Source organism: Penicillium waksmanii (assembly GCF_028829765.1).
Source record: "Penicillium waksmanii strain IBT 27052 chromosome Unknown utg000001l:1.0-4852451.0:1.0-4856178.0, whole genome shotgun sequence".
Lineage (NCBI taxonomy): Eukaryota > Fungi > Ascomycota > Eurotiomycetes > Eurotiales > Aspergillaceae > Penicillium > Penicillium waksmanii.
Window position 1 is genome coordinate 2,425,175 of NW_026643248.1, and position 12,553 is coordinate 2,437,727.

At 49.9% G+C, this 12,553-nt stretch overlaps 6 protein-coding genes across 6 annotated transcripts; 4 read left to right on the forward strand and 2 right to left on the reverse strand.

Moving 5' to 3' along the window:
* Positions 1-334: 334 nt before the first annotated feature.
* On the forward strand, positions 335-3,039 carry N7481_000879 (putative GARP complex subunit Vps53; the record flags this gene model as incomplete). Its single annotated transcript, XM_057260098.1, has 2 exons — positions 335-2,230; positions 2,296-3,039. The coding sequence occupies 2 exons, from the start codon at positions 335-337 to the stop codon at positions 3,037-3,039; spliced, it is 2,640 nt and encodes an 879-aa protein (XP_057127930.1).
* A 1,042-nt stretch (positions 3,040-4,081) lies between these two features.
* Positions 4,082-5,576, forward strand: N7481_000880 (uncharacterized protein; the record flags this gene model as incomplete). Its single annotated transcript, XM_057260099.1, has 2 exons — positions 4,082-4,107; positions 5,096-5,576. 2 exons carry the CDS (start codon positions 4,082-4,084, stop codon positions 5,574-5,576), a joined length of 507 nt encoding a protein of 168 aa, XP_057127931.1.
* Positions 5,577-5,998: 422 nt separating this feature from the next.
* N7481_000881 (phytanoyl-CoA dioxygenase family protein) lies at positions 5,999-6,886 on the reverse strand (the record flags this gene model as incomplete). Its single annotated transcript, XM_057260100.1, has 1 exon — positions 5,999-6,886. One exon carries the CDS (start codon positions 6,884-6,886, stop codon positions 5,999-6,001), a length of 888 nt encoding a protein of 295 aa, XP_057127932.1.
* A 942-nt stretch (positions 6,887-7,828) lies between these two features.
* N7481_000882 (60S ribosomal protein uL10) lies at positions 7,829-8,906 on the reverse strand (the record flags this gene model as incomplete). Its single annotated transcript, XM_057260101.1, has 3 exons — positions 7,829-8,699; positions 8,758-8,771; positions 8,853-8,906. 3 exons carry the CDS (start codon positions 8,904-8,906, stop codon positions 7,829-7,831), a joined length of 939 nt encoding a protein of 312 aa, XP_057127933.1.
* A 394-nt stretch (positions 8,907-9,300) lies between these two features.
* trm82 (putative tRNA methyltransferase) lies at positions 9,301-10,916 on the forward strand (the record flags this gene model as incomplete). Its single annotated transcript, XM_057260102.1, has 3 exons — positions 9,301-9,722; positions 9,785-10,432; positions 10,535-10,916. The coding sequence occupies 3 exons, from the start codon at positions 9,301-9,303 to the stop codon at positions 10,914-10,916; spliced, it is 1,452 nt and encodes a 483-aa protein (XP_057127934.1).
* A 496-nt stretch (positions 10,917-11,412) lies between these two features.
* Positions 11,413-12,443, forward strand: N7481_000884 (uroporphyrinogen decarboxylase HEM12; the record flags this gene model as incomplete). The annotated part of the gene is made up of 2 exons (XM_057260103.1): positions 11,413-11,422; positions 11,503-12,443. 2 exons carry the CDS (start codon positions 11,413-11,415, stop codon positions 12,441-12,443), a joined length of 951 nt encoding a protein of 316 aa, XP_057127935.1.
* Between the last annotated feature and the right edge of the window lie 110 nt (positions 12,444-12,553).

Consider the following 12,553-nt stretch of genomic DNA (forward strand, 5'->3'; position numbering starts at 1 on the left):
TACTGGCTCCGAACAAATAACACACTCAAGAATATTTTCTCCCAGTGATCTGTAAATCTGTACATAGCACATGATATGTACATACTACTAGTACTACTGTAGTAACCTACTAGCGCGGGATGTTGCGTAAGGTGCCAAGCGGCAAGCGGCCCAGGTGGCTCCCGACTTGCGCCCGCGCGCTTGATCAACGTGACCCCATTCCCCCATTCACTCCCCCATTTCGCCCTCACGGAACTCTGCATTGGCCTGGCGCAACTTTGTTTTGTTGCTGGGAGCAGAATGATCTTGGTGATCTAATGGAATGGTTGCAATCACTTCTCCAAACACCGGCCATATGCCTCCAAACGAGGAGCCCACCCTCGACGCCTTGGATGCAGGTATCGGCCCTCCCCAATGCCATGATACACACTCAGGAAAGCTGACCAGACCTCTTTCAGTGAACTATGATCCGGTCGACCATCTGAACGCTATCTTCTCGCACCCCTCCACCCTCTCCTCCGTCTCCCAGATCTCCGACGCTCTCCATACCTACGAAGATGAATTGGACTCCGACATTGGTACTCTTGTGGAGGAACAGGTCACCTCTAATGCTGAGAGCGTTGAACGCATACAGACAGCCAAGGCTGATCTGTCGGAGCTGTTTAAAAAGATCGATGATGTCCGCGAACGCGCCATCAAGACCGAACAAGCCATCACAGACATGACCGCCGATATCAAGCAGTTAGACAATGCGAAAAAGAACCTTACTCTGTCTATGACTGCGCTCAAACGCCTTCAGATGCTGACCACTGCTTATGATCAGCTTCAGGCGCTTAGCCGGACGCGACAGTATCGGGATTGCGCACAGCTCCTCGAAGCGGTGATCCAGCTGATGGCTCATTTCAAATCATATCGATCGATCGACCAAATCGCAATTCTGAGTCGGAATGTTGCGGATATCCAGCGAGACCTCCTAGAGCAGGTTTGCGAGGATTTTGAGATGGCATTTGCCAAGGGAGAAGTGATGCAGCGCAAGGTCATACTTTCAGAGGCATGCTTAGTCGTGGATGCACTAGGCGAGCATGCTCGTTCTCGACTTGTGACATGGTACTGCAACACTCAGCTGCGCGAATATCGCCAAGTCTTCCGCAATAATGAAGAGGCTGGCTCCCTGGATAATATTTCTCGTCGATACTCATGGTTCCGACGTATCTTGAAGATCTACGACGAGGAGAACGTTGCGATCTTTCCAGCCCCGTGGCGTGTCAATGAAATATTGGCCAATGTTTTCTGCGAGGGAACACGAGATGATTACAAGGGCATTCTCTCGCGGTCTGTACGAAGTGGCCAGACAATCGATGTCAATTTGTTACTTTCGTGTTTGCAAGAAACACTCGATTTTGAGCAATCACTTGAGCGTCGCTTTGCGCCCCCGCGGCCATCTGCAGATACCTTCGCCTCCGCCGAGACCCCAGCATTCAGCCAGTCGATTTCTGAGGCATTTGAGCCGTATTTGAGTGTTTGGGTTGACGCGCAAGACAAGCAGCTGGCTGGACTACTGCCTAAATATCGTCAACAGCCCCTGAAGGCTCCAGATGAGGAGTTCAATTCCCATACCGTGGTTTCATCATCTACTGAATTATTCACGTTCTATCGACACTCTCTACAGCAATGCGCAAAGCTTTCAACGGGTGGTAGTCTGGCAGAGCTTGCAAAGGTTTTTGCTAAATACCTCGACCAGTATGCTCAGCAGGTTCTTCTCAGCTATATCAGTGAACGCCCATCTGGTCATACGCCATCTAAAGTTCCATCAATAGAAGAACTGGTGACCGTTCTGAATACTGCCGATTACTGCTATTCTACGTGCACCCAGCTGGAAGAAAAGATCAAGGGCCGACTAGACGAAACTCTCAAGGAAACGGTCGACCTACAGAGCCAAGCCGATTCTTTCATGGGAATTGCATCTGCGGCTGTCAGAGGGCTTGTCAAACAAGTAGAGGTCGATCTGGAACCGTCCTGGCGTGAAATGCGCAACACGCCTTGGAGCAGAATTGAGGCCGTCAGTGACCAAAGTTCTTACGTGGGAGAGATGCTCTCACGGACAAAGGAAAAGGCATCACATATTCTCGAAATGCTGCACAAGCAGCAATATGCTCGAGCTTTCTCCGATCATCTTGTGGAATTGATGTCCAGTCTATTCATTAGCAATGTCTTCCAATGTAGACCTGTTTCCGAAACGGGGGCTGAGCAGGTAAGTCTTTTCTCTACGAGACTGACGCTAATACGTTTTGAATTGTCAAGCTTACATACATCTAGATGCTCCTTGACTCCTACACTCTCAAGAGCGGTCTCTCGTCTCTCCTTCCCGCGCCTGCTCCTGCAGGTTTTGTCAAGCGTGTGAACAGCAGCTTTTTCAAGATCGAAACTCTCCTCAAAACCCTGCAAGTCCGGCCTTCTCCACCGGAGGCCCTTGTCCAGGCATACCTCATTCACATTGCCGACCGCAACAACAACAACTTTCGCAAGATCCTCGACCTCAAAGGTATCCGTAGTCGCCAAGAACAAAATCACCTGGTGGAGCTGTTTCAGCTCCATCGTGCATCGGACCGCTTTGCCTCTAGCCTCCAGCAGAACAATCCCATCCTCGCAGGTTTGCAAGCTCCAGCGGCCACCACCAGCGGGTCAGTTTCGACAGGTCTTGGCCTAAGCGGCACCCCATCTATGTCCATGCCCTCCCGCTTTGACGCCACCATGCTCGGTTCCGCCCTTATATCCGCAGCGAAAGATGGCGTCGATCGATTTGGAAATCCCAGCCTGAGTACTCTAGGCACCACAGGCGTTGTCGGTGGCACCTCTTCGAATTCCGGCATGGGTGGTACGTCCGGGGCTTCGTCTCCTGCTCCGCCTCCCTCGAATCTGCAGGGTGGTCATGCTCATACCCCATCTGAGTCCACGGCTGCTGGAAATCTCAACGAAAACCTCAAGAACATTGGTAAATTCTTCCGCCGTGATCTGGGAGGCTTTGGGGGCCGCTTCGGGCGTGGTGCCGATGATGTATAGCTTTGATGTGGAATTTACTCGCTTCAAAAGCCCTTCGTTTTTATTTTCGTTTGGGTGGCATTGTATTTAATTATATTCTACTTTCCACACGGATACCATGATCAGCTTCTTTGCAATCATGCACGCAATAGACCTCGACTCAAGCTGTATAACATCTTCACGCACCTACCGTAGAGGGCTATTTGGCTGGGTCCCTTTGGAATTGGCCCTGTTTGCATTCGGTTTGAACAACACTTACCAGGCAACTTGGGGCTATCTAGCGCAGAAAACCTACCGCATCTTCTTTTAGATTCCCCACTCACATCTTGGCATCCATTCAGACCTAAATCCAAAAAGTGGAGTAAGTGAGGTTGAAAGAAATATGGATCTCGCTGAGTCTAGACTTCCACGTTGCGGAGAAAACCCGCTGTCACAAGCAACATCTGACAGAGGGGGATTCTTTGTACTCAGGATAAGGCTCGGCTTCGGCTGTCCGCCGTGCAAACTAAATCATTATTTTCTTTACCTCAAATATAGAATCACAAAGACGGTTCCTTGTTCCTTGTTCCTTGTTCCTTGCGAACCGGCCTGCTCCCAAATCATGGATCCTGTCTCGCGTGGGAATCTGGCCCGACCTGGTCTTGAAGAAGATGCAGGCACCCGCCTAACTCATAGCTTACTAATATCCCTCGATAGTTTGCCTCTCGTAGAGTGTTACATGGTACGTTCCTCGCGCATCGTCCGAGTGGCACTAGACAGGAACACTGTTCCTCGTGCCAGGACCTGGAGAACCATCCAGTGCCTTGCCTCCAACCAAGGATTCCACCCCTCCTTTTGCTTTGTGCCTTTTGAGGCAATTAAGTTCTAAAGAAACTCAGACATTTTCTATTGTATGAGAAGATTTCAGGACCTTCTTACAGCTAGGTTTAGTCTAGTTATTGAGATTTTTTTGACCATATAAGAGGGATAAAAGGATACCGGTAGTTCGGATACAAGGAAACAGTTACAAAGTCTAGACCTTTCATTAACGACCTTACAACAAAAGGGACAATGAAGTGACGCAATGTTCTTCCCAGGGTTAGAATTTGAGTCCTTGGCCCTTGGGCAGGCATCTTGCTGAGTTGGTGGGCTGGTACCACCCACACCTTCGAACAAATTCTTAGAGTGGCCACCCGCCAAGAGACCCTGGAATCAGAATCGTATGAGATTTTTGAGAACCTCTTGGCAGCCAAATACAGAACGGTGGCGAGTGTAAAAGCCGCGTGGCTGGGTGGTTGGGAGGAGGCGACATCGGGACTTGGACTCGGAACCGAGGCTGAATAGCATGATGGAAAGTTCGGCCAACTTTCCAAATGTGGCACCCCCAAATGGAATAGAACTTACCAGAAATGCCGATGAGTCTGCCTTCCGAAGAGTACCTGACATTCGGATGTTCGGATCGAGCCTTGTAACCATTTCCTGGGAGATGGCTTGGAGTAGTGTTTGGAGATTGAAGCGCTTTCATTCGCGTCGAGCACAAGGAACAAAACTTTGAAGCCGATATGATGTCAAGGTCCACAATTATCCCATTAGTTCTGGGGGATCGACGAACGGGGGCTCGTGCCAGACAAGTGACAGTTAAGGATAGAAGAATGTGAAACTTTATATTAGGACTTCCATTTCCGGCGATGGCAACGTTGTTCCAGAACATTTCGGACGAGAACACTCCACTTCGACAGACTCATTGGCCAACCCCATAATTTCTCGAATGTGTGAGGTCAGTCTGGAAGATCAAAGTTTGAGGCTTGCCACATCTCCAACGGGTCCAAAATGAATATATAAGACGACTTCGTTCTCGACAACAGACCTTCTTTTTTTCTTCAAACCATTACAATCTTTGAGACCTCAGTCGTTCTCTCACTCTCTCTTTTTGCTTCTTTTGTTTTTACAATCTGATTCAATCTCTTATCAGATTCTACACTCTCTTCACTGTCTTTTGATCAGAAACCTTCTTTTCAACACAGTCTTTTTTACCACCACTTTCGTCAACACGACAAGTATATTCAAAATGTTTTTTCTCCAACGTTGTCATCTCCAGCATCCTGGCTGCCGCCGCCACTGCTCTTCCCCACAGTGCCCGCGACTCTTCCAACAGCGGCAGTGTTCAGATCGTGAACAACTTCGATACCGACATCTACGTCTGGTCAACCTCCGCTGAGTCCGGTGCTATGCAGACTATCAACTCTGGAGGCGGCACCTACAGCGAGAACTGGCAGACCAACCCCAACGGCGGTGGTATCTCCATCAAGATGTCCACCTCTGAGTCCCAAGACAGCGTTCTCCAGTTCGAGTACACTCTGGACTCTGACAAGCTGTTCTGGGATCTTTCCTCCATCAATATGGACTCTTCTTCCGAGTTCGTCAAGAATGGCTTCGCCGCTATTCCCAGTGACTCTAGCTGCTCTACTGCTACATGTGAGGCCGGCGACTCCAACTGCGCCCAGTCTTACCAGCACCCGGATGATGTCAACACCCTTTCGTGCTCGACTGGTGCTCAGTACACTCTGACTCTGGGATAAATGTCTTATTTCCGAGTTATTTGATGAAAAAAATCCACTCTTTTGCTCTTCCATTTTTATTCCCATGAGCTGGTGTTCATCCCATGGCTGGTTGTGCCTTCGGATATTTGATGACCCCAACATTTGATACGCTTTTACTGCATATAGATATAGACTTAGACTTAGACTTAAGATCACGCAGAAACATAAATTGATGCCTGCGAAATATTATTGTTGGACTTTTCTACAAACATTATATTCTCATAAGGGTACATAAGTAGAGTTTATGGAATGATCGTGTTGCCTCATTGACTTCTAAAATTCCCAAATGCGGCTGCCTTTTCCGAGGTCACCACCCGATTTGGGTGTTTTGCCTTCAGAATTTGCATCTAGTATTAGAGTTTTGAATAAAATAGCAATACTCTGTATCTTAACCTCCATATCTAGGGTAACAAAACAAAATCATGGTCATGGGCACCTTGAAGGTAGTCATAACCCTCCGGCATCCACTCCACGCACGGCACAGCGTCTCGCCAGTTCAACTTATCTCTAACGCTAGCCGGTAATCTCATTTTCAAATTGCTCCGATACCAGCGAGGAAACTGCACCGAAACAAGCATGACTCGCGGCTCATCTGTCAGGTTCGGTCTACCAGCATGCCACAGCCTAAAATCCCGAACGATCAGAGATCCCTTAGGCAAGCTGGGCTGAATAGGCGGAGAAATCTTGCGTCGCTGTTCTTGGAGCTCGGGTTTAACTTTCATGCTATCTTCCGAAATGTGGAGAATATCCTTGTCCGTGTCAAGGTGTGAGCCCAACCAAACTTCCGTGGCTCCGTTTTCTGGAGTCGTATCGACGAGGTTGATATTCACGCAGTATCCGAACGGAACTTTGGGGAAATCGAAAGTGACATCTATATGCGGGGGCTGCCGATCTGTCGCTTTGAAAGCAGTGTTGGCGCTGTAAAATCGCACAGTTGACTGCGGACCGAGCATACACTGAATAGCCTCTGTTGCCCACGGATTTGCGATGACGTCGTCGAAGATGTAGTCATCTTCCAGGATGGGCTCCTGCTGGATGTTTCCCGTGTTTTTGCCAAAGTTGCGGTGCGTTTCCGGCCGTGCATAAAGGTCTTTGGCCTCGGGGATCATTCTAGCATTGAGCTTATCCAAGTGTGCGATGTTCACGGCATTTTTAATCGCAACAATCCCATCTCGATGAAGGGCTTCGACCGCAGCTTGGAGATTGTGCGAACCTAGCTTCTTGGAAGCGAGTTCACTGGGACTTAACTCAATGAGTGTGACCCGGGGCTCTCTGTGCTGTTCTGCCATGTTTGAAATCGATCTCGTTGGATCTGTTGAAGTTGGATAGACAGTGCAGTAGTCCTGGAGGTTGCTCAGGTAGTTGTGAATAGGCTGTCAAGCTGATGCTTGTCCCAGTGTCGTAAATCTAGCTAAGTACTCCGTATTTAGAGATGCTTTCTGTGAAATTTATGGCTTACTAGGTAGCATTGGACAGCATAATAGCATGCGGAGAAATCGCCGGAATTGCCGGTCATTGGCCACCGACATCGCCGGGTGGGGATAGCCCTCATGCCAGAAGGGTGCACATACTCGATTGAGCAGCGAGCCAACATACGTTCGCTAGCAAGCGATGCTACATTATCTACGACTCCAAAAGTGAACAATCAAAATATGTAGGTCCGAAACTGGTTGATTCAAACTAATTTTAGACTCTGAGAACCTCAATCAACATCATAAACATCCCTCGCCACCGCAATGCAATAAGCTCTACGATAGACACGGTTGCTACAGGGTGCCTGAAGAAGAAATCTGTAATCTGAGAAAATATTAGCAATTGTTTCAACAATCAAGTATTGTGAGAGTAATGAAAGCAAATTGAGGCATGGCGTCAGCAAAAAATTAGAGTGTTGTTGTTGCAATTTTTAATCGTCAGTGCGGCCCTTACGCAAGGGCCGATTGCTCGGGGTTAAAAATGTTTCGTCATCCGCCAGGGTGAAAGGAATATTTGAAAACAAGGTGGTGGGCAAGAGAGTGGGAAGGAGATTAAAAGAGAGTCTAAGTCGAAACTCACCAATTAAAGACGGACAGATAATGGATCGTGTTTCTACGTTCCATTAAACATGCCAGGGAAAGGTCATAATTGAAGCCGTTGCCAAGTCGTCGTAATTTCATTCCCCAGCCGTATTTCAGGTCTGGGTTAAATCAAAGTATCTAAAACATGGCGTTCGTGTCCACTTGAGGACTATGCGCTTAGTCGAAAAGACCGAAGCCCATGTCAGCATCGGAATCCTCCTCCTCCTCAGCGGGGGCAGCCTCAGCGGGAGCATCGGCAGCACCACCGGCGGCGGCGGCGGCGGGAGCAGCAGAGGCGTAGGCATCGGGGTTGGCGATGCGGTCCTTGAGCTCCTCAATCTCGGGCCAGCTGATCTCGGTCTCGAGAGCGACAGCAAGAACCTTCTTGTAGGCGTTGACGATCGAGTGCACGGTGGCGGGGATGGTGGGGATGTTGGTAGCCAGAGACAGAGCAGCAATGGTCTGGATAGCAGTGCTGAAGGTCTTCAGGAGCTGCTCCTCACCAATGTCGAGAACATCGGCACCGAAGATCTGACCCTGGTCGTAGACCTGGGTGATGGTCATACCGTAGGTGAAGGGAGAGATGTTCAGCAGGTTGAGCAGAGAAGCCTCGGAGGCACCGACCTTGCTACCGGCCTCAATGAGCTTGAGGTCGGAGACAATCTCGATGGTACCACGAGCGATCTTGGTGGGGACACCGAGAGCCTGGAAGAAAGAGGTCTTACCGGGCTCCATACCAGTGTTACCGGCGGGGACCCAGACATCGCCGGGAGCGAAGGCACCAGCACGGGCGGGGGCGGCGACACGGTTGGCCAGGATCTTGTCCTTGATCTCAGAGAGATCGCTGTTGGTGAAGATGAAACCAACGTTGCCCTTGACATGGGGCAGGAGACGCTCCCAGTCCGGGTTCTCGGTAACGAAACCCTTCAGGGCACGACGAACCATGGTGTTCTTACCCATGAGAACGACGGCCTCACCACGGAGGGAAGCACGGATCTCGTGCATCTGCTGGGAGGAGACATTGTCAACACCACAGATGAAGATCGAGCTAGAGTTAGAACAGTCAGTACAAGCTATTGCAGAATCATTGGATCGATCGAGCGTACCGGTAGCCCTCGAGCTAAATTAGACATCAATTAGCATTGTGAACCACAGCGAGGAAAGAAATCTCTGAGAGAGAGAGATGACAGTGTAGACATACCAAGCTCTTGAGCTTGTCGAAGTAAGCGGACTTGGCTGCAGATTTGCCCCCCATTTCTTCTTATTTCGTTGAAGATAGGTTGTTTAAGGGTACGTGAATTGGTTGTGGAAGAGAAATTACGGCTTTGGGGAATGCTTTTTTTCGGTGCGGTTCGCTAGTGGGTCACATGACCGTGGTTGTGGTCACCGGAAATACATTGCTGCGGATCTCCGATGGCGGGCGCTGCAGGAGCAAGTAGAGAGAGAGCGAGGGAAAGAGATATCTGAGTACTGGTTTTCAAGCAATTGTCAAGACCTTTGTGGAAACCTTTTTTTCTTCCTTCGCAAGTCTGATTCGAATTGGACTTTCTGTGGTTTTGTAAACCTCGATCTCATTGACTACTTTTTCACGGTTCCCGATTGGGTAACCTCGAAATTTTTGCCAGCAAACGCAACACCCCAACGGCATCATGGCAAGCTTCCAGCACCCTTTCCAATGCGTGAAGTACACCAAGCAACAGTCTTCAGGCTCTGTGGGACTCTTGGTGGCTTCAGCGGGGCGGCGTCTTTACTCGTATTCCGCAGTCAATGGCCAATGCCTGGACGCATGGCCCAAGACTGTAGAGTCGAGCTCCGAGTTTGCTTCCAATGACCAAGTACCTGCGGAGAAGAGGAGAAAGATTTCGCCAGCTCCCGACGCTCAAAAAGAAGAATCGAAAGAGAAGCCTTCGACCAAAAAATCCTCGGGCAATCAATTGCCAGAGTGGACCAACATTCCTATTCTTCTAACCTCCTCCGATGGCAAGCATGTTGTGGCCCTAACTGCCGATGACAAATGCATTCGAGTATTCAGTTTGAGTGGAGATGGAAAACTAGATGAGATCAGTTCTCGGTAAGTAGTAGCCTTACAATTCTTCTCGTGGATCAAACAGTGAGTACTGACAGTGCGAAAAGGACGATGCCCAAGCGCCCAAGTGCGTTGGCCTTGACACCTGATGAACAGACCATCTTATGTGCTGACAAGTTTGGGGATGCTTACTCCTTGCCTCTGATTCCTGGGGAGTATACTCCTCGCGTGGAGGAGGCAAAGGCTTTTAAGCCTGCTGCTACAAATCTCACTGTGCACTCGCAGCGCAATTTAGAAACTCTAAAGAACCAAATCACGCAGTTCGAAAAAGAGGCTCAAAAGTCTGCTTCGAAAAATGGCAACACGGATGAAACAGTTGCGTCTGGTTTCGAGCACCAGCTAATTCTGGGCCATGTTTCCTTGCTCACCGACCTGATTGCTGTGTCTTTGCCCACGGATGCATCTGTGAACCGAAGCTATATCTTGACCGCTGATCGTGATGAGCACATCCGTGTGTCACGCGGTCTTCCTCAGTCGCATGTCATTGAGAAGTTCTGCCTGGGTCACACTTCTTTTATCAACAAGCTTTGCGTCCCTTCCTGGGCCCCGCAGTATCTCATTTCCGGTGGCGGTGACGACTTCCTGCTCCTATGGATGTGGAACGAGGGAAAGGCGCTTCAAAAGGTCCCTCTAGAGGGTGTGTCCCAAGAACCTGAAATTAGTGTTCGGGGCATCTGGGCTGTTTCGGCCGAGCAGTCCGCAGGGCCCCCCCGTGCAGGCTATTCTTGTTGGCCTTGAAGGGTATGTGCACATGATCTCCAATTGCAAATATTCAACTAAGCTAACATCCGTAACAGCTCTTCAACTCTCCTCTGCTATACTATCGAGGAAGACACTCTCAAGTACCAGGATAGCATCCAGCTCTCGGGAAACATTCTGGATCTAGCTGGTCTTGACTCGCGGGGTTCAATTGTTATCTCGGTAGACAATATCCGAGAATCCGGCTCGACAGAGGCATGGAAGAGCGGCCCCGAAGTACCCCAAACTCTGCTTGAATGTTTCCAAGTCACTACGGATCAGGGATCGCTGAAGTGGAACTCAGCAGAAGACCCATTGGTGGCCAACATCAATGCCGCTGGCACCTCGGCTATTGCCACCGATGTCGATGACAAACAAAAGAAGGCACTCGACGGCGTGCTGTACAGTGGGGGGAGTTCTTCGGAAGAAGCAGTTTGGTGAATACTAGTAAATCCATGGCGGTGATGAGTGATTGAAGAAACGATAATCTAGTGCGTGTGTAGATCACAAGATCAGTCCTCAGTACCACTAGTAGGTACTACTATCAATAAATTATTCAGAATATATGAATTTATCAGTATCCACATATATGAGTATGACGACAGATGTTTTTAGTAAATTTAATCCGAGATGTTGGTTCTAGGTTCTAGTAGCTGTTGTGAAATATAATGTTGCTAGCATTCCTAGTCCCTCAAGGTTCCCCCAGCGGCAGATCAAATCGTTGGCCCGCGGTTCCCCGAGAATCCTCTCCCACTTCCCCTCCTCCAACTGCATTCAACCACCCACCATGCAAGAACAATTCGAGCCCCTTAAGAACGATCTGCTGCTGAGAGCTGCACGAGGTAAAACCGATCCATGACATTTTGTCAATTTTCGACCTACAGACAAATCACTGACAATCACAGGCGAGAAGGTCGAGCGCCCGCCGATATGGGTGATGCGACAGGGTGAGCTTGATCCCGTGCCCATTCTTCTGGCAAATTGACCCTGCAGAACGATTAGCTGACATATTCTTCTTCCTCGCTAGCTGGTCGCTACCTTCCCGAGTATCACGAGGCCAAGGCCGGCCGGGACTTCTTCGAATGCTGCCGCTCGCCGGAGGTCGCCTCGACTTTGACCCTCCAGCCCATTGACCGCTACGAAGGCCTCATCGATGCAGCAATTATTTTCTCTGATATTTTGGTCATCCCGCAGGCCATGGGCATGACGGTGGAAATGGTGGATAAGAAGGGCCCGCACTTCCCTGAGCCGCTCCAGTCGCCGACTGATGGACAGTACGAGAAGGTGATGGCGAAGGAGGTGGACGTCAAGTCTGAATTGGATTACGTCTACAAGGCCATCTCCCTGACACGCTTCAAGCTGAAGGGCCGCGTTCCTCTCATCGGTTTCTGCGGTGCGCCATGGACTCTGTTGTGCTATATGGTTGAGGGTGGCGGCAGCAAGCTCTTTGTGCAGTCTAAGACCTGGGTCTACAAGTACCCGAAGGAGTCGCAGGCTCTGCTCCAGAAGATTGCCGAGATCTGCGTTGATTACCTGGCTCTCCAGGTTCAGGCTGGTGCGCAGCTGGTGCAGGTGTTCGATTCGTGGGCCGGTGAGCTCTCGCCCACCTCCTTCCAGTCGTTCTCGCTTCCCTACCTCCGTCACATTTCCGCCAACTTGCCCAAGCGGCTGCAGGAGATGGGTCTCGATCCCGTCCCCATGACCGTCTTTGCTAAGGGTGCTTGGTACGGTCTGGAGGACTTGTGCCAGTCCGGCTATAATGTCGTTGGTCTGGATTGGCTGCACGATCCCGCCGATGCCATGCGTATTGCCAACGGTCGGGTCACTATTCAGGGTAACGCCGATCCCGGTATGCTCTATGGTGGTCGTCCTGCTATTACCGAGACCGTGGAGAAGATGGTTGAAGGGTTCAAGAAGGGCAAGCAAGGCTGGATTTGCAACCTTGGACACGGTACGTTAAGATTCTGATACATGTTGTTATACGATGTTAATATCCGAAAACAGGCGTCACTCCCTTCGTGGACCCGGAACACCTCAAGTTCTTCTTTGAGGAGATCCACCGTCTCACGGCGGCTTGA